At 40.3% G+C, this 22,162-nt stretch overlaps 1 protein-coding gene across 1 annotated transcript in view; it reads right to left on the bottom strand.

Moving 5' to 3' along the window:
* The window catches only part of TRIM33 (tripartite motif containing 33), a 41,026-nt gene extending 19,217 nt beyond the window's left edge, over positions 1 to 21,809 (bottom strand). The window contains exons 1-6 of the mRNA XM_035561569.2: positions 21,359 to 21,809; positions 8,893 to 9,011; positions 8,639 to 8,786; positions 6,358 to 6,490; positions 3,470 to 3,586; positions 712 to 826 (exon numbers count right to left, since the gene is read on the bottom strand). Of these exons, the coding sequence (XP_035417462.1) occupies positions 712 to 826; positions 3,470 to 3,586; positions 6,358 to 6,490; positions 8,639 to 8,786; positions 8,893 to 9,011; positions 21,359 to 21,809 (1,083 nt within the window). The remainder of the gene's footprint in view (positions 1 to 711; positions 827 to 3,469; positions 3,587 to 6,357; positions 6,491 to 8,638; positions 8,787 to 8,892; positions 9,012 to 21,358) is intronic.
* Positions 21,810 to 22,162: the final 353 nt, after the last annotated feature.

Here is a 22,162-nt window from a genome sequence, read left to right as displayed (position 1 = left end):
TCAACACAGCAGATAAACTCAGCAGCCTCAATTCTGAGAAGTACTCAACCTTTGATAATCTGCCAGCTGAAACTCTCATGGAAAAAGTCTGGGTGGCAGTACCAAATCTTCAGATTTAACAGTACATGATCAAGCAGCTATTACAACCTCACAAAAAAAAAAAAAAAGAAAGTTCCCAAAGGGATTTTTCTAGGCTGTAACAAATATTGGGAAATCAAGAAAAGCCGAAATTCTCACATAATTACTTGTATAACTTTATATTATTTACTTCACTCCTGCTCAAATACTCTTTTATTCCAGGAAAACTCAATTTCATTGCCAAATAACAGTTCCTTAACCAAAATAAATCTATTCTCATTAATTTGATCTTAGATTTTTTCAGTCACATCGTGGCAGACAAGCATTATGCTATAAACTAAATACTGATGATGTACATCCTCTCTTCAAAATTCAAAGAAATGTAATCATGAAGTTAAATTTTCATAGATTTGAATATAAGTCAGATAATAGCATTATTTATTCAAAATACGCTAGCCGGGAATTTCACTTCGATTCAACTTCCATTCACTTCCAAAAACACACCATTCACAAGCAGTATTAGTATTGTAAAACCTGCAGTCACACCAAACAGTTTTCAAATATGGAATGAGAGGTCTCAACAGGGGATTGGAAACAATGAATCAACACTATTACTTTTATTATTAACTGTACCTCAAGGTGCTGTAAGAGAGATTTTCCCTTTTTATTGATTTCATTGATGAGCGTGAATATGGCCACTTTGATTTCCTGTTCTACTCGTTTGTTAGTTTCATTTACTTCTTTTATCCTAAAAAAGGAGAAATGCATTGTCAGGCATCGTCAGGCACCTTATACTATGCCTCCTACTACTAACCACCACAGGCATCTTCCCACCCTTGAAGCATAAAGGAGCAATTTCAATATGGAAAAAGTTCTAATAAGTACAAAATCAACAGCCTCATTTCCATCATAGAAATACTTCTTTATCAACTGTTTCAGAAGACATTTAAAATGTCAGTTTTGGTGAAAAAAATTAAACAGTGTGACAAATATGGTATCTCAATTACCAACTTGCATTCTACTTGTAAAGACTGTTTCATTGTTTCAGTTTATATACTTTATTTATATTTATACACACATGGATATACACTAAGATCATGTGCGTGCCTACAAATATATATTTATCTCCATACTGTATGGGTCTCACTATGAAGAATGTATGTATGGTGTCTTAAAGTGTTATGCTACTTTTCATTCACCAGAAAGGAAGACAACCCCAAATTTAAGAAGGACCCCTCAACCTCCCCCCCAGAAAGCTTATAAACAAAAATGTTATTACATACTTGTAATCAATACACAATAAGGATATAAACTTTTCACTAATGATTTGCCTGAAGTCGGTCTACATTCTTCTCTTCTGCTTTTCTACTATTGCCTTTCAGTTTTTATACCTCACACCTCTTCATCATTTCCATCAGTGTACTTCTTCCTCAGTATTAGTGTCTTCACTATTCTCAAATTCTCCAAATTCAAACAAATCATCTTGAGCTCTTCTGTCCACAGAATTTGAAATTTCTTAAACCCCACCACAACCTTGGGATTTAATCCTACACTGCCTTAATCTAACAACAACATAGTGTTGCACCAGGATTCTTTACTTTGTAGGAGTCAGACACCAGTGTGATTTTAAAGATTTCAATTGTCTTTTTTGAAGGGGCTTCTTTGCTACTACATAAAACACCTGAAATTGTGATTCCATTCATCCTGATATGACCACAAAACCAATGCTTTTTTCTCCCACAATGACCTTCGTTGTTGGTGTCAAATACCCTTTTAAACACCTTGGACAAATGTGCTTTTTTGTGACAGCACAATTTAGTTTCCTATTACAACATTGCACCAACCCTTCATTCAGTCAGCAGTTTTCCATCCTTGCTAACAATTATTCCAGTAGGCAGGCTATTCCTTCAACACTGTTTTACATTTCTAGATCACGTACAGTGGCAATTTCATGCCATCTGCTAAGACTGCCAACATTATTGTAATACATTTTTTTTTTTCATTCCCCAGTGTTTTTAAGATGATGGATTGTGCCCCACACTTCAACAATGTAACCGAACAACATTTCAAAGAAAACTAGTATCTTGCCTGCACTACCCACTTGGCTCAGCAGATAATCATAACCTTTACAGAATCCAATCACATTCTGCAGAAATTCACTGAATTCTCAGTGAAGCCAGAAAATCTTCGCCATAGGCAGAAAACATTACAACGTATTATTCTCAAGCACCACCTGTTATTAGCCTTGAATTCTTATCACAGAACTCTTCATGATTCTTGTGCTTTCAGTTTAATTTTTTCCCATGTAACTGGGTTTGTGTCTTCTTCAAGCACGCACAAATTCTGCAACTTGTCCTCCCTCTTCACAACTGTGTTGCCTTTTGGGTTTATTTAAAGACCTCCATGCTGAATCAGCACACAAAAGTTCCCATTTTGATTACTTTCATCTTCATACATATACCTCTATCACGTTGTATGTCCTCCTTGCCTCACAATTTGGTTTTGTTTTTAAATGTACATGCTATAACTAAGAGTTAAAATTTTGCACCAGAACATCATGTACCTTTGGTACACTTTCTTCCACACTTGCACTTCTCTCTCCAGATAATCTGTCATTTTGCAAATGTCCTTAAAGTTGTGGAAGGCTCACAAAACTGCCAAGAATCACACAACCTCAAGCACACTGCACCACAAGTGCGTGAAAAACTTGCAGTAATCACATGCTCTCACTCTCTCCGTGTTCAAACTTCAGGATACTTGGAGCACACCTTTGCTCCCTCATCAGCAAGGTGGCTCCCACAACACATAGCCATATTAATGCAAAAAAGACAAACTTGAATTTAAGCTAATCCTGGAATTTTTAAGTTAAACTACCAAAGGAAAAGCTTGTCTTCTTTTCAGATAAATATACTAAGTTTTTCTTGCGTAACAATAATAAAAAGGTAAATTTCCTATTCAACTTCAAAATAAGTTTTTGTTACACAGTTAAGTAACAGCACAGAGCTTTTCATATACAACAAAAATATTTGAAGAAGGATTAGTTTACCTCTGTGGCCAATGTTTCTGTCACCTAGAGCTGAACTTAGCAGAAACCATAAGAGGGGTTTGGCTTGCCTTCTCCTCCTCCCCCAAGAACTGTAGTGTGTCACATCTTTGGTTCTACTCCAAGTTACCATAAAAGATACTATCTTTGACATGTTTCATGTAATAACTTCATACAGAAACACAGTACTTCAGAGAAGAAAACTTTCCAAACATATTCAAGTTCAATACAACTAAAGATACTGAATCAACTAAAAATTAAGTTTTCTTCTAGTCCCCTTATTCGTCTTAGTGCGATTCATTAAACAGGCAATGTAATAGTTACAGTTAATCGTTTTGGGTTGTTTACCTGTTCTGAACTTGGGTAGCTGCAAAATTTACATAATTTTTCTTCTCAAGAAGTTTGGCCAACAGGTTCTCGATTGCACCCTTCTGGTTCTGGAAAGCTTCTTCTAGAAACTGATACCTTTTCAACATGCAAAAGAAGATCTCAGTTACCAAGGAGCAATGTGCTGAAGATAAGGATTCCCAATTTAGATGTAAAGCTATTAGCTCCCATGGAAATTTTGAAAAAATATGACTGAAATTAGAAAAGAAGCAAATTATATGTATCCAGATCGATTTGCAAAATGTTTCAGTACCGATAAAATCTTCTGTAAATGTCCAGAAGACTGAATCTCTATGGGTCACTTCTTAATTTCACCTACACGTGTAGGCAACACACTGTATCATTTCCACAAGATATCAAGCTATGGAAGACCAGCTAAGAGAGGTATCAGAAACTTTAGAGTCTGACAAATGATTTTGTTAACAGTAGATGAGGAAAATGCAGTAATAGCTTTTAAGTTATATTCTTTCATTAAACAAAAACAGTCAAAAAATAAGCATACATTTATACAAAAAAATCCTATCCCAAGAAAAGTTTTTCACTTGAGATTATAATCCTCAAATTTGACTAAAGTAGTTTAATTTGAAAAAAAATAAAATCCTATTAAAATCTTTTTTTTCTTTCTTTTTTTGTAAAAGGTACTTCCAAGTGAGGAACATTTTGTTCACTTCCATGCATTTCAACCAAACAGCTACTGCTTCCAGGGTGCCTTCTATCACTTCACCTTAAAAGAGTGCAAGTAGCTACATCATAAGAAAATCATGAAAACACTTTTGCTAACATATTACGCATCACAAGATGAATTAGCAATGCAACAGAAACAAAATGGCTATGTTGAAAATGACAGGGGGAATTAAGCAGCTCCGAGAGTTTCATTCTTTCTTGTCAACTGTGTAACTATCAAGATTCCCCCCAGTAGCCAGGATTCCTACCAGTTATTTGCCTATTCCTGTCTGTACAGTAAATAAACTTCATGTTCAAGTATAATTTAATAACAAACAAAGCTTAGATTCCCAGAATGTCTTCCCTTCTTCACTATAGTAAATCTCAACATTTAAATGGGCAGAAAACTCCTACAATAAAAGTCAAAATCTAGAACATTACAATCTAATATAACAGGAAAAGACTGAAATGTATGATCAAATTTCTATTAACACTGTTTCTCAGTTCCAAACAGCTCACAATTATGATAACAGAGCCTTAAGCAGAGGGAATGCTCTTTAGAAAAGACACAGCTGTGCTCCTGTTCATTTCATTTGTAGCAGCAATGGACAGGGTTGAACAATGAGTTTACATTCCTCAGTTTCAATGTTAGAAGCTTACTTCTAAGCTTCCAAAGTATGCAGACTGAAAACTACCTACACTAGAGATGAATCCCACTCCATTAGGCTGCTGAAAGCATGTCAGCTTTCTGCAGAATCACCAGCAATTCTTTCGCTTGAAATTCTGATCACTGTGCCATGTTGCTACTGAAACACTGACTCAACGTCCTCACTTGTTGCAAACTACTATGATGTCAAGTAAGAAGTAAATAGGAGATTAAAATTAATCTTTGTTTCCACTTGGCATGGTTTTCCCTCAATGATTTGGTGAGCTTCATAAAAAGCAGTTTTACTCCAAGACAGAAGCAGTCACCCTAATTATCTGTAATTCATATAAAAGTTTTTAAAAGAATATTCTTCTACAACAAAGCGTGTTAATAGCAAAGCATTATCTTCTCTTATTGGACGAATGAATAGGTAGAACAATTAAAATCCATTTATGGATTATTAATCAGTTAGCATCAAGCACAAGGCAGGGTTGCAAAGAAACTAGAAGATGTTAGTTAACATATCCTAGGAGACCACACTTTCTAGACACGAGTGCCTTCAGAATATTTATGATGAAGCCTATGAAAGAACATAGTAGGAATATTTGAGGTTAATATTCTAAATGGTACTAATTTTAAAGGTGAAAGTTCTCCATTAGGCTGCTCTAGCAATCTATGAGATTAATCACTGCTCCAGCAAAAAAGTGCTAAATTCTGTATTGCATCATAACATCAAGCACCTTTAGAGAAGTGTTACTTGTAGTACACTTGTGTACTTTATCAACTAGATAAAGCAGTGCTGCAAGTTGCTGACATGTATTTTCTCCCCTGGTTCTCTATTATAACACTGCAAAGTGCTTTTTCAAACATATGAGCAACCATAGTACAGAGTTGCTAAAGAGAAGGAAATTTTAACACATCATAAGAGAGGTTCAAACTTTTTTCTAGCAGCAAGAAAAAAGCAAGCTCCTGAGACAAAACCCATACCTTCTTTTTAGTTGGAATGAGGCAACTTTAGGTCAACTAAAGCCATTTTTCTTCCATTTTCCCCCCCCCCGTATTAGAAAAATACATTAACCTATGCTGCAAAATGTATACCTTCCCTTTACAAAATTCACCCTAAATTGAAAGACTACCACATAATAAAATACAGCCTTTCAAAAAATTACTGCATCTGTGACTCACTGTATCGTTTTTACTTCTTTATAGCACTAGGCGTTCAGGGCTCTAACACCTATTTAAGTGTTTTATTTGTGTCCTGAATATAGTGACTGGTAGGTAACAGCTAGGTAACAGCTTAATCACACCAAATCACCTCAGAGGATGTTGTTTTGAATCCAATCTTAAGACACCTGACATAGCTCAGCCAACTGATCACTTAAAAGTTTTCAGCACTGCACACAGGTTCTCCTCTGCAAGGAATCATTTCAATCTGATGGACAGTAAATACAACAGTATTTAGAGACACTGTTTGAAACCAATGTCATTTCTTCCTCTAAGAAAGCACACCACAGGAATCAAGACATGGTAATATGAGTACCTGTGTTCTTTGTGTTCCAGTAACTGACAGTCTCTGCATGTCAGCCTGTCACATGTTTCACAGAAAAGTTTTAACTGCTCTTGTTTGTGGACAGGACAGAAAACAGGACGTTGACCAGATGCTCCCACGGCCTCTGTTTTTAGAAACAAACCATTTTTGCATTTTAAAACAAAACTTAAGACAATATGAAGTGCAAAACTACTAACTTCCAAGCTAAGTAAGTAACAACCAAAAATTCAAGTACAACGACAGACCTGTTCTAAAGTTACTGTGAAAGTTTTCACTAAAATATTTACAGTGCCAGTGTTTTATAGCTGTTCTCACTTCTGCTGTAGTACTGAGATGGAAGAAGGAATTTCTTTCCCTACCAACAATATTCAAAAAGACACTGCCACCTGTAAGAACACAAGAGCTGTTTGTACACAATCATTTTGTTTGCATACACCTTTAAAGATTAAATTGCATGCAATTTCCCCTTTGACACTCTAAAGGATGGCCCAAACCTCTCGAACTTTTATACTATCAAACAACCATAGGTCTTCTACATTATCACTTCAAAACCTTTATAAAGCTCATTAAGTCATATGCAACTGAAGTGGTAAATGCAAGGCAACATTATTAACCAGTCTTAGAGTTCCTTAAACTCCAACTAAACTGAGTAACTTATCAACTTAATCACATAGAAGTTATTGTCCAAATAATGGTCATGAATTTACTATTTAAAATAATTGGTGTTCTACAGATTTTTTGAGCTTGAGACAGATGAAAGCAGCTTTTGGAAGATACATCAGGTAAGGTTTAAAACAAGTAAACATAAATGTCTTCCTTGTAGTCTCAAACATTTTTGAAGCTTGTTATGTCATGCAAATTACCATGAAGAAAGAAAGCTCACAAATCTAAAGCTGACACTCCTTAACTGAATTTTAAAGTCCCCAAGACATACCATACAGTCTGACAAGCAAGAAAGGAAAAAGCTTTGCTGAGCAAATAATGAATAGCCATTCCCCACAATCAACAGTTTCTAGGGATCGCTGCATGCTAAAGGAAGGTTACATTTTTGCCACATTCTACCTGGAATTTCTAATAGGAAGTTTACTATATTGGAACAGTTATTTTTGGGCACCTCCCCACTCAGGTTACAGAAGCATAAATGGGGCTATATTATCACCTTGACAGTCACAATGTAACATTCCTAATGAAAGAAGTCAGTAATTCTTTGTAGCGTCCTGTCATTTGATGTTATGTTAATTGGTTATTCCTTATTAGGGTTAATACATTTAAATTTAATATGAAACAATACCCAGCAAGACATACAGAAAAGCCTCTCCAAAAATTAAGTTTATTTGAGAGAACGTCTGAAACAAGATTGTCATCCACAGGAACTAAGCTCAATAGTAAAAATTTTTAACTAATAATACAATTTCCCCAAAAGCACCGACAGAAAGCAATGCAGTATTACTCCTTTGACATGGCCCAATCCTGAAGAACAATCATGATGATTGTATTTATTTTAGCTGAAGAGAGAGAACAAATCTGAACCTATCCCCTTTACAAAAAGGGGGAGCAACCTTTCATCTGTTTTGAGAATGTTTTCCGTATTATTTCACTCAGTTGCAAATTATATAGTCAAATGATAATTTAGGAATTAAAATCTCCTAATAAAGTTGCATGCTTAAACATAACAGCCTACCCACTATGCATGTTAATTTCTGCTAACCAAGAGATAAAACCTAAAAATGAATTAAAATTCCACATTTACACAGCAATATCAGTGCAACCGTAACATTATACTGAATACGAATGTAAGCTTATCTGTATATACTTTTCCACTGGGTGAATTATAATAGCTCCTTATAACAAAGTACAGCAAAAAGGATAATTTCATTTCCTTGGCCAATGGATATGACTACCATGATGTCAGTGCTCTCCAGATTCCAACCACTCCGTTTAGTTATTTATTCTATTAAGTAAAAGGATCATTAAGAACTGACCAAAATCCTTTCTAAAGATGACAGTTTTATTACAATTCTTCTGTGCTTAGCATAGTTTCTATATAGAACATCAAATGCTACGAAGTATTAGCAAATAAGCCATTTTAGTTTAAAATTTACTTTTCCTCTATTTTTAGAACTACTAGTTTTGCATTGGTAGCTTTTTATAAGCTTTTCCCAAGTCCTTCAGGAAACCAGACAGCTGGTGGGTATCTAAATAATCTTGCCTCTCTTTCTTCACGTGTGCCAAAGAAAAAATATTTTTCCTACAGTGAAATTAAAACACTCACCTGAAGATACATCCTCTTTTTTTCTGATCATATGATCTTTAGTAAATTTTACTCGCTGATGAGCTTCTATGCAGGTCTTGCACAACCATTCCCCACATTCTACACAAAATCCTACAGCACTAGCATTATCTTCACAGCTTGTGCACACCTACAAAGGGAATTAAAGTCAGTTACCATAATTTTCTTATAAAGCATTAACATAACACAGGCACAAAAATAGCACGTGAATTCTGGCAAGCAGGAAAGTGTCATACCTGTTCTGATTTCTCATCAGAGCTGCTCGGTGTTTCTGATGTGTCTTTTACAAAGTAGTTATCCACCAGATCTATCTGTCTGCATTCTTGGCGGCATATCGGACATCTGATTACACCAACTGCAAAACAGAAAAGGTTTCCTAGTTTTAAGGAAAAGAATGGGAAAACCATCACACCCAAAATCAAAAGATGACAAGAATGAACACAACACCCTCAGACTGCTTGTTTCGCTTGGGTAAACACAGACTCCAAAATTGACTCTACCCTTACAAAAACTGTCGTTACCCACATATAACAGATTTCACAAACAAATCAAAACAAAATGAACCACCTCAAAACTAAAACAAACAAATAAGAAAACCCTAGCACCACACACGCCTGCTCAGAAAAACTAAGTTTTGATAATTTCTACATCACGCTACAGATTTTCCCAAACAAACAAGACCAAAAAAATAAAACCAAGAAAATCACCACAACATACTTCTGGGAAAACGATTTGTTTTCCCCAACCTTTTTTTTTTCCTGTGATATTCAAGACATCCCTTAATTACTTTTTGTAACCATCTATTGTCCAATTTGTCTCAAAATAAGCACTAAGAGAAGTGTGCCCACATAATGAGGTATGACTTCAGTGACATTCAAGAAAACGTCAAAGTACTACAGTGTCACAATAGTCTCCCTGATACAACAGAAGATATTTTCTAACACAGCCCATTTCCATCAGGTTGGGGAGGCAGAGGTGGCATTATGACCTATATGAATGCTTCAGCATTTTTTCAAACAATATTCTGCAGGGAAGGCAGAACTAACAGCAAATACACGTGTAAGTTTCTACCAAAAAGTTTTCTTGGGCCAACTGCCGCTGCCTTTTGACAACACCTAATCAATTTGCATGTATACATACAAACGTACACACACAGTTTAAACACTAGATATCAAGACAACTAGTTCCTTTCTGGTACTCTTCAAAAGGTCTACTTTGTTTTCCTCCGTACTTGTTAAATCACAGTTCTAAATCCTCAGCAGAACTTCAAAGAAGTTACTGCATGAACCAAGTTAACATTTAAAGATGTTCTAGGTAACACCTACATTTAATGTTTGAACACTTATTTACCACTAAGGTGGCAGTTAGCTCTTTCTTCCCAGAAACGTCATCTAGTCTTAAATCAAGTTCCTATACATTTATTGTAAATACCTTTTTCAAGGAGATGCTTTCAAAGTGTTTGAGGATTTTTGCACAATGGGACACGTGATGCTTTGAAAAGTAAATCTAATTAAATGATGTAAAACTCCTTTGTGGATATTCAGTTAGAACATTAGATCTTATTTCAGGGAGATTAATTATATTAGTAGTTAATTATCATTATTTTTCCAAGTGTTAAAATTAACAATGATCTCCTTCAGAACACAAATGATTTCTTGCAGAGCAACAATTCAACTAAGAATTCCCTATCTCATCAAACCACACACTCTTCAAGAGCGAGATGTGAAAACCAGTATTTCAGTACCTACACGTACAAGAGCTTTCACATACACAATGAAGTCTCACCCACATGCAGAATCTTGAGATTTTCTTACTACTGAAAGAAGATTATTTTAGTGAACACTGTATGAAAGCCATTTATCAGATTGTATGCATATCTACTTACAGAACAAAACTTTCAAACATTTACCATTAAAACCATTCCATCTAAAACAGACACAGCTAAAGCTGACTTTTAGTGTTCTTGTGGTTTAATCACGGGAAATACTGCTGAAAAAATGAAGCCCAAGATCTGTAGTCTCTATGATGCATAGTCAAGTTCTACAGATGCAAAGCACTTCCCTAAGGTGGGCTTTGTTTTCTTTTTGAACTAGAGAATCACTGAAGGCTTGAATAAAATCAAGCCTTTCATTGTCAAAAGTGAGAGATCCATCTGGCAATCCACTGGCTGGATTCTGACCATGGTAACTCCACTGTCCACTGCTTCTGTCCCAAAGGACACAGGGAAGGAAGAGCAATTCAGTTTGCACACGCTGTTCTCACAGCCACACACCTGCTTTTTGCCCCCATACATTCAAACACATTGACACAAGGTGCCGCCAGCGTTTTGCTCCTGGCAGAGAGAGACAAAGAGGTTTGGAGGCAAATCCACAAGACCCCTGATCGCTGAGGTTGGACCGCTCAGATCGGAGTCCTAAATAAAAGCCGCATGCAAGATTCTATTGAAATACGATTAGAAAAGTGTATTTCAAGAAAACACTTGCTTTCCCACAGTGACATTTATTTTCACCTTAACTACAATAATCCCTAGACACAAGAGACTGCTTAGTAAATAGAATACTGTTTGGGTAAAGGCATACTTGCACGTGAGGAACTCATGGCAGCCTTACAGCAATAGGATGCCTGTAATCTACATCGTTCATTTGGTGATTATGTTCCTTATTCAGCATCAACCATCTCTCAAAGGATCACAATCCTCCGAAAAGGCCTCGCCATTCTCATTCAGCATATAAGACTTCATTTTCACATCTCGATTGCTATTATATTATTATATAAATTATTATATTGATAGCTTTCTAATATTACACAAGCTTTTGTACAAGTCATACTCACTTGATGTATCCCAATCTTTTAATCTAATATAAACCAAATTAATGCAACATCATTAGTACTAGAAACCAAACTGCACTGCTGAAAAAATACAGACAACTCTGATTTTGAGGGAAGAAGGAAAAACAGGGAAAAACCACACTGAAACAGCATTTACAGAAAAGAGAAATGGGAAGAAATCCTTATCTCTGTCAAAACATAATTTGCGAGCTAACAAAGTTAATGATAAAAATGTAATGAGAATGTATTTTAGGACAAGCTAAGGCTCAAATATTTATGTAAACAAGTAGAAAGTCCAGGCTTCACTGCTGGTTTCAACCCAACAAAATTCTTATGTAACAAAATTAAAATGAAATAACAATAAAAATATCTTCCTAGTTATACTACAGGAGAACTTACTACTTGATTTTTCTGTGCCAATTTAAGTTAGAAATTTAATACTGAAAAACATTTTTAGTCCTAATACACACATTCTCACTGAAATACAGCTTTGAAAAAAAAAAAAGGTAACTACTTCCAAGGAATACATCAAATGGCACACAGCAAGAACTACTGTCATAAGATCAATATTCTTCTAAATCACCATTCAATATGAATTAGACAACATTCATAGAAATTACGAAGGTCAGACCGGTCTATCATCTCTCCCCATTCATAATTATTACCATAAAGACTTCCCTCAGAAATGTTGGAAGAAATAATAAGCATTGACTTTACCACATGGAACACTGTGCTGATAGTCCAGATGTTTTGAACTGCAGTACCTTTCTGACTTACACAACACTGTCATCAAAACACTATCATCGGCACTCCAGGAACACTGTTATACTCCAGGTGCACAAGCAAAAAAATAAAATGAAAAAAAATCCACACACCACATACTTCACCATCCACACTGATGCTTTAGTGAGTATCAGTGCTTTCATAAATACAGCTGAGAGCAATCAGCCTTCGGACCTAAAGTACCATGGAAAAGGATGAACTATCTTACAAGAGACAACAGCGGTAGGCTTTCAAGCTGCTTTTCGTGTTGCATTTCAGAGGGCTGACATCACTGTTTTCTATTTGTTTTTATATCAGAAACCTCATAACAGTGTTCGAGACCAGTAACAACTATCAGCATGAACAGTTATCTGCTCTCTTCCACAGTTTTTGACATACACAGCTATTTGTACCAGTTCCTACTGCCGTGAAACAAATTACATCTTGTTCCAAATGAAAATGTACAGTTAAGATCAAATTCTACTTTTTGTCTCACACTTCTCCAAACATCATCCAAACTAGCAAAATTATTTTCAACCATATACATTTACTGCCCACTCCATTTACATCCACTCCTACATATAACACTAAAACCGAGTTTCATTTCTCTCCCTTTGTACTACCTAAGGCTGATATAAGTAAGAAGCAGGAATCATTTCTTACCTGGAAATTTGGTTTGAGTGTCACCAATCCAGCAGGTAGGAAAAGCCTGCCTTGCATTGTCAACCACACTCAAAAGGGGGGATAGGCTTCACTTGCCATCTTCAAACATCATGAGCCATTCCCCCTACCATGCCACCAGGACAGAGAGGGAGTTCCCAAAGCCTGCAACAGAGGGAGAAAAGAAACTCCCAGATTCCTTGTGATGGGCTCCTAGGGAGTCTCCTGATGTCATCAGAAAGAGAAATTCACTGGGGACACTAGTCTCAGTTCTCCTTCATGGTTTTCTTCAGCTGATGTCCCTGCAAGGACATGGTCCAGGAGGGACTGGGAAGAGCAGCAGCAGCCAGCTCCAGGGCTCTCCCGCAGCACGCCAGAGGGACCTGAGGCAGAGACCGCAGAGAACAGTGCCAGGAACACCCGCCACGTCCCAAGCATGGTCACCATGCCGGGAAGAGTCACCCCTGCCAGCAGGGCCCATGTCTCTGCAGGCCAGGCTGTGGGTCACCACCCCGAGGCCAAAAACCAGGCCGTCTGTGCAACAAGAATACGGCAGCATAGCCCTCCTCACCACTTCTGCTAAGTTGCCATCTGTACTGCTAATCGAAACAGAATAAGTACGTTGGATGAAGAGTTTTGTCAGAGCAATGAGAGGTAGCTGGCAGAAGTTGTACTATACAACACACATCGACCTGTTATACAACTGCTGGAAGTCACACTATCCTTAACTTGCACATTACATACTCCTACCTGTTAGTCAAAGACTTTATAAAGAACACCAATATGAGAATGACATCTATTTAATCCTTCTAACTGCTTATGATTTAGGTAACAAAGCACACTAAGCTAACCCACAGATATCAAAGGAAATCAGAAAGGACAAAAAACTGAGGTAAACTGAGGAGTAAAAGTAACTTTTTGTTTTCATAAAACAGAAAGATTGCTAAGAGTCTGCAATGTAATCCTGCAGCAAATCATAATGGAACATTTCAAAGAACTTAAGCCCTCAAATAGAAAATGCTTTTAATTTCCTATTGTCAACTAACATCTAAAACTGCAAAGGAAGAATTTTTCTTATTTGTAACCCTGAACTGTGACAACATCTTGTATATATTTACATTCAAAATTTCCCCAGGATAATGACATTTCTCCAACAGCTATTTGCATGCACCTCAAAATGGAAGAATTTTTTTTTACCAGCAGGTTCATATAATTACTTATATTACTTATAAAACCCTTTAACTATTTTCAACAGGAAATTTACTCAAATCCCAGTTATAATTCATTTCTCCAGTCTGACATCTTAATCCTCCAACATTAAATCACCAAATTTAAAAAACACTTAAGAGCTACAGAGATGGAGGTGAGAAGGCTTGATTCCCTACGCTTCCAACCTCGTAGGATCAAACTAGAAAAAACTTTTTCCAGAGAAACTTTACGTCAAGTCTTTGGACGCTATAACCACTCCAGCTCGACGTTATGGAATTCTTACTCTGAGCACTTTTAACAAGTTGAAATCGGCTGATCCGCCCCCAGCACAGGTTTGCCAGACCCATTCTGCCCAGTAGCAGTACATGCTCTACTACTTTTGCACAAGAAGGAATAAAAGATGGAATTTTCTAAATCATGTTTGCTCCTAACCCACACCTCTAGAAATTCCCTTCTGGATGTTCATTAGGTGCTTTGGAGACCATATGCAGACAAGCAACGTTCTCTGAGCTGGCAGAATCAGCTCGCGATTCCTAGCCAGACCTACGCCCCGCGCTCCCCTCGTCCGTTCCCCAGGTCTCTTTACAAAGGCCAGAGGGAAGCCAGCTGGAAGCCTCCAGCACCACAGGGCTGGCAGACAGCAAAGGGAAAGCAGGGAGTGGGGACGCAGCCACAGCTAGCCACGACCACTTGTCTGCTCACTGAAAACCTTACCCCAGCTGAAGCAACAGAGCTAACCGTTACCAGAGGCTTCCAAACCCAAGGATCCATAGCTGCTTTGACCAACTTAAAGCGAACGCACAACAGCTTAACCAAACGCTTTCTAAACCTGACAGAAACCAAAAAGCAACAACGGAAAACAAAACCCCTCGAGTTGTAATTCCGCGACAGCCTTCCAGCAACAGAACAAATGGCGCTGCTGGCGGCAAGGAGATCACTGCTCGCACCGGGGAGTGCAGGGCCACGGCCGCCACAGGGCCTCCCCAGGGCCTCCTCCGGCCCGCACCGAGCTGAGGGCTGCCCAGACCCCCCCGCCGCCACCGCCTTGTCAGGCTGCTTGCACGGATGGAGCTCTCCTTTCAAAAGCACCTTGCCTGACAGAGACTCCAACCGATCTGCTTTCGGCAGGAGGAAGTCCTCATTCTGTGTATTTAAATTTATTTAGATCTGCTAAATTGCTCGGCCCAACACATTTGCCATCTAAGCAGAGTAGTAAGAGTACCCGTTCTTCACTATTTCAAAACAATTTCAACTGAGATATGAGATATAATCCAGTTCAAAACAGGATCATAGTATCCCCCCACAAAACATAAACTTCAAAGACTAGTTTATTTTCAATAGAATGTAATTATTTTAAGCATGTTCCTGAGGAAATTTCCTACCTTTTCTCCTCCAAACAGAAGAGGATGCAGTTTAGTCACTTTGTACATGAACACGTGAAACCAAACAACAGCAAACCACAACAGGTAAAACTGGAAGAACGCATGCAATACCAAGTAAATCATGTAAGAGTAATCCAACACCAAGCCATCACAGACACCTGCTTAGGTAGACATTTACAGGTCTCTTTTTCTTCATTGATAAAGGGTACTTAATTATCATTTTTTGAAAGATGAGTAAATTGTAGCAGTTTTTACCCATCGACAAAGGTATGATAACCCCATACACTTGTATCTGTGTCACCAGCACCAACACACACTTCTGAACACAGAGTACTAGGATGCAGGAAGTCTCGCTGAAGGTTTAAGACACAGTCCGAAACAAGAAGGGGGACGGTTTCAGAAGCCAAGAACTTTGACCAAGGGAGCAGCTGATGAGCAAGAGACAAATATTAGAACATAAGAGTCTGAGATGCACTACAGCAACAGCACATGATGCAATTGCTTCCCCTCAGGTCAATGTTATGGGTGAGACTGTAGGTTTTTATTACAAAAAACAGCATTCACACGTGATGACCACAGCGACCCCACGGCACATCCAATAAAGTCTATTCATTTAGGAATAACACTGATGCTGAAGAAACACAAATGGCATATTCACGTAAAATGCCTCCTATCTTTGTTTTTAATGAGTAAACATTTGTGAAGATACACACAGAACAAATGCAACCATACATAATGTAACTCCCAAGTGAAAATATACATGATCAAAGGATAAGGTGCTACAAAAAGTACTTTGCACTTCAATTGCACCGTTCATTGCTGGATCCCTTCCATCAGTGTGCTAACCTGCAGAGTCTTTCCAGTAGTTCAAAATTAAATTCAAAGTATCTCTCTTCCTGATTATCCAGAAATTGAGCCTAAACACTTGCATTCCTAAACATCCCTACTTATAAAATTTGTATCTTTAATTAACATCCAGCTCCTTCCGCATAAGCTCTGGTCTGTAAGATGAAAATCTGTTTGAATTCTTTAGTACTTTCACAATATTCAAGCAAACCTATAGCCTAAATATAAAAATTAAGTTTGATCTTACTCTAATACCCTAAAATATAATGTTTTAAGTACCTGTGGACAACAAGTTGACTGGAGTGAACAGCATATCCTTGCAAGAAAAAAGGCCAAGAGCATCGTGGGCTGCGTTAGCCATACAGCCAACAGGTCCAGGCAGTGATCCTTTCCCCCACCGAGCGCTTTGGGAGACCACAACTGGTACTGGGTCCGGTTTGGGACTCCCCAGTACAGCACACGCTCACATACCAGGGTCAAGCCCAGCAGCGGCAGCCAAGATGATCAAGACTGGAACACACCACGTACAGGTTACAGCTGGAGCAAATAGCTTTGCTCACACTGTGCCAGGGGACCTCGCCGCTGCCTGCAGCTACCTGACTTTGGGGAGCAGGGGTCACAGAGGCAGAGCCAAGCTCCTCCCAGAGGCGTGCAGTGGAAGGAGTAACAGGTGCAAGCGAGGAAAAGGGAGAATGTGCGTCAACTTAATGTTTTACGTATTTACAATGAGGATGGCCAAAATGCATCAGAGAACCCATAAAACCACCGTCCTCATAGATGGTCACAGTTCACGTGGACAAGGCCCTAAATAACCCTCCTCTAACTGCACCTGGGTTTGGCAAGAGGCTGAGCAAGACACACCTGCAGGTCCCTGACCACCTGTTGTGATTCCATGTTCCTTCAAGAACGTTAATTTTAAAGAAATGGGTTAGATTTTCTGTTGACAGTTACCACATCAGTTAGAACTAACCTAAGACTTTATCAAAACATCCACAGACAACCAAGTCGTCAATCTTCCACAACCCTTATTATTATTTGAGAGAACAGCATCATTTTAGACACCTGCTTTTAAACACATTTTTTATTTTAGGTTGAAATGTGCCAGGCTGGTTCCCAACACAAAAGCATTAAGTAGCTATAAGTAACTCCAAAATCCTTTCAGATATTTACATTGTTATAATGATGATAAAGCTTCACAGTTCAGGAAATATTTGCAAGCACTTGTGCAATCTAACAACTCAAACTTCCGTTTTAAGCTCAAACTTGGCATGTACGCAGTCCTCTGAGGAATGAATTTCTGCCAGGTTTCATTTATTGGCTGACAACATCAACAGTAGTTACTGCACATGCAAAATACTCACTTCTGCCAGGAATTTAAGTGTTCAAATACATGTTCCTGAATAGCCACACATCAAAGCCCCTGTTCTAGTTTCACGGATTAGACATAGAAAATAACCGCACAGGTAAAGCAAATGACACAATCAGACTGCAATTTATCTGAATATAAAAAATTTTAACTGCTTTCAAGTTCCACTTCTAACTCACTTTTATTTTTTAATGCAAACAATGCTTGCTTATATCACTGCTACACATGCATGGAACTAACAACACATAATATTTAATAAGGAAAATAAATTTATAAGAGTTGCTGACAACAACTCTAATATTATAAAAAAAAACCCACAACCCTAGAATGTCCTCAAACAACAGCATTATTTTAAAATACTTTACTAATTGAGACTGAAATTTAAGTCATACCAAGATTTTCAGGATATGAATTGAAATTCTTTCAGGATTCAGCCTTCGCTGGGCTCCAGAACCCATTGATGGCGCTCTCTCATGAACGCAGGAGAAAGCTGAAGAGCCATGGGAGTTCAAGTGATGAGTACTGACATTCACTGAAACTAAGATGGTCCACGTTTACATAATTAAGCAGTCTATTTGAGGTACTGATTTTCAACTTTCCTTACTGAAAACAAGGTTACTACCAAACTTAAGTGATAAATCATATTCTTGTGGGTGTAGCATCATTTTATCTTCTCCTTCCAAAGGCAATTAAAAATTGTTATTTCATAATTTAAGGTGTCATTTAATACCCTGTTTCTAAATACACAAACCCTGGGTACGGGAGTTGAATTCAGCATCTCAGAATAATTCATGCTATGTATTACATAGCACAATTAAATGTATTGTTCCTCAAATTATACGTACGGTCACATTACCCATTTTCTATGTTTTCTTAGGCTCTCTGAAAGCATCTTGTAACTCCATTTTAGGTTTTCAGCCTAACAAAGGCTTGCCAGATTGCGATATTCACAAGAAACTGGGAGAACCACACATTCTCTGTACTGAGATAATCTTCTTAAGAGAGATTGTAAATACCTCAGTAAAAACTCAAAACAATCTATATTCCCAGGAAAAGCAGCAGCTGTGGGTGCATAAAATTGTTTTGCAGTATCTTTAACCCTCTGAAATCTTTAACTTAAAAATAAACATATTTCAGAATACTGTGATACAAAGACAAGAAGGCATCTTATTGTAGGCTTCTTTCAACCTGAAAGAAGAGTATAGTTGGACAGCTGAAACACCAGGCATTGAGAAATCATCTGTTCACCAAATAAAATGCACACGCCAACAACTTATAAAGTAACTGACTACAAGATGCAAATTTGTGTGTTAAATACGTAACATGAAAATACATAAATACAAAGCCATCTGATTTTTTTCAACATAAATGTAAACAGCAAAGATTTTCCTTCACCAGTGCAAGAGGTGTGAACCTACCAGTCACTTCTTTATTAACACAGCAAGGCACAACTTTGGATAATTGTTTTTATGTTTGGTCAGCGTTTCTAAACTTTGAGGAACTAAGACCGTTCTTCTGTATTCACTAGCAAATAGCATCTCTCAAAGGAGTGACAACAGGGCGGAAGAGATGCCGATACAGACCGCCAGCAACTACTGCCTCCAAGCATTCTTACGATTTTCTCTATGAGAGCAGCGGCATGCTGTTGTCAGAGAACTACTCTGTGGGTACCCAACTTGCACTCAACTCCTGGTAAGCAGCTTCCACAGTTATTAGCCAATAAATACACACATTTACTATCTGAAGTGCTTGACAATTCTTAGGGAGCAAAATCTGAAACGAATTAAGAAAACAACCAGAAAAAATATCAAAAGAAAAATGCAGTGCTTTTCCATAGCATTTATAGTTCTCTTAACTAGGCGTAGATACACTGAAAAAAAAGAGCAGGCAAATTTAGATGCACGTACAGCATATAATCCAGCAGAGACAGCCTTCAGTTACACACAGCCTACTCCAGGTACAGCTACGGGTACTACTTTCCATTAATTCTTCCTCCATGAAAAAACATCTGCTCACAGTTAAGGAGACTACAGAAGTGGAAGTAACACCAGGATTCATGGCTAATACAACCTATGCCAACAGGGAACGAACCTGCATGGCTAAGCGACACGGTACTTCTCTGTATGCTGAGAATGTCTTTTTTTTTTTTTTAAACCTGATTTACTGATGAACATTTCATGCGCTGTTCAGTTGATCCATTTACGATATGTGGAGAGAGCTGTTGACAGAACTGCACCTTAGCAGTTCTGGTTAATCAACGTTTCATTCTTTAGTGACCTGCTGCACTAACACATATGTTTGCGCAGACTTATACCACAACAGACGGAACATACACACCTCTACTAGCATGGATCCTACGCACACCTCACTCGCGTCATCTCTAAGTTTTTGACCAAGACATTAATCCTTATTTCACCAAAGCATCGCAATCAAGCATTCTTAAAATACGTGTGATGAGAACTGACATCCCATGTTGTATGTACGTCATCTTTTCCCTGCACTTGTATCCTAACAGCTGTACTCAGATCATCCTCCTAATTATGAGTATAATGAACCTAAATTGACAAGTTCTATATCTCTCACTAATACATATCACACAGAACATAAAATCTGGAATTTAACGAGAAGGATCACAAGACCAACTGAGTGCTTCAGTTAGCATATTTATAAACTACACTTAAAGCCTTATGAAAGAGAAAGCACAGGACCTTCTTAGACCCATATCCTAGATGAACTGCTTCTGAACAGTTTGGATGAAAGATTCACTAGAAAGTCAGGTTTATTACTTGAGAACCTCCTCTCAACAAATCACTGCGCGACACAGGAAAGACTTGAGTCCTTGCTAAAACCAGGAAGATGTCACCAAACAAGGTCCTAGTGACCACAGGGCCCACTTAAGACCTGGAAAGCCATTCGCCAGAGCTCTAGCTTGGTCTGCAGGCCACAGCACAGAAGTCACTCCACTAAAAGCTCCAGAAGCTTTTCCATTGCATTCCTGAACACGTGAAATAGAACGATACAAAATTCAAGCTACGATTTCAACAAAAGCACCTGGAAGGTGCAGTCCACACTTCTTGCACAGCACAAAAGTTACTCCCGGCCAGACTACGCCCGCACAGCGAGCCCACCGACACACAGCACTGCAGCGTTCCCACACCAGGGACAGGAAACTGGGCCCGCACGCAGAAAGGCAGGCGTACCACACGTGCTATCTCCAACAGCGCACGTAACACCGTAACAACAGCGAGCTGGATCTCACTTCGACGGTTTTTTTTTCTAGCGCTGCAGACCCGAACGTTTGAACACCCCCTCAAAGACATGCCTCTGCGGCAGCAGCCCTGAAAGCCCAAACCAAATACACACCGCGATTTACGTTACGCTTCCAGAGCGGACTCCCAAGTTTCAGCCGCCACCCGGGCGCACGGAGCAGTCCGCGACGAGCGCCGCGGGACAGAGCCCGCGGATCGCGGCCCGAGCCACGCCGCCTCCCGGCACGGCCACCAGGGCAGGCCCAGGGTTCCAGCCCCCGGAGCCGCAGCCGCGGCGGGGGCACCCTCCGCTCCGCGCGGGGACGGAGCCGCAGGGGCAGCGAGAAGCCGGCCCCCCCCCCGGGGGAGAGGCCGCGGCGGGCGGCGGCCCCGCGCTCACCTTGCTGTATGTCGCCGTTGGCGCCGCCGGGCACGGGCACGCTGAGCTGCCGCTCGGGCTCGGGCAGGCAGCGGCGGCAGAAGGAGTGCAGGCAGGGCAGCAGCTTGGGCTCGGCCTCGCGCCGGCTCTGCAGGCTCTGCGCGCACACGGCGCAGGTGTCCAGCAGCGAGAAGGGCCCGGGCGCCGCCGGCGTCAGCGGGGGCACGGGGCTGGGGCCCGGGCCCGGAACCGCGCCGGGCCCCGCCGCCGCCTCGGCCTCGGCCTCCCCGAGAGCGCGCTCTGCCGCCGCCGCCGCGCCCGGGCTCTCCCGCTCCTCGGGGGGCGCGGCGGCGGGCGCGGGCGGGGCGGCGCCGGAGGGGGACGCGGCCACGGGCTCCGGGCCGCAGCCGCCACCCGGCCCGGCCTCGGCAGCCCCATCGCCGCCGCCGCCGCCTCCTTTGTTTTCCGCCATGTTTCCTCCTTTGAACCCAGCTCCCCGCTCCGCGCACGCGCAGCGTCACCACGCGCCGTGCGCGCTCCCCAGCGGGGAGGCGGGGCCGAGGCTCGCGCACGCGCGGCCCAGACGGCTCCGCGGGGGGTGAGGGGGCGGGGCGCGAAACGAGCCGTGACGCGCGGCCGGCCCGGGCGGCGCGCGCACCTGTCATCGCGCTGCGGAGCGAGCCGCCATTGGCCCGCGGCGGCCGGAGCCCAGCCAATCGCCGGCGGGGCGGGGCCGCCCGGAGGCCAGCGGGGCCCCCGGCCCCCATCAGCCGCGCGGCTCCGCGGGGCAGAGGCTGCTCCTCGACGCCCCCCCCCGGGGACCGG

This window comes from Cygnus atratus, chromosome 24 (genome assembly GCF_013377495.2).
Source record: "Cygnus atratus isolate AKBS03 ecotype Queensland, Australia chromosome 24, CAtr_DNAZoo_HiC_assembly, whole genome shotgun sequence".
NCBI classification, from domain to species: Eukaryota; Metazoa; Chordata; class Aves; order Anseriformes; family Anatidae; genus Cygnus; species Cygnus atratus.
This window is presented reverse-complemented; position numbering and strand designations above follow the sequence as displayed.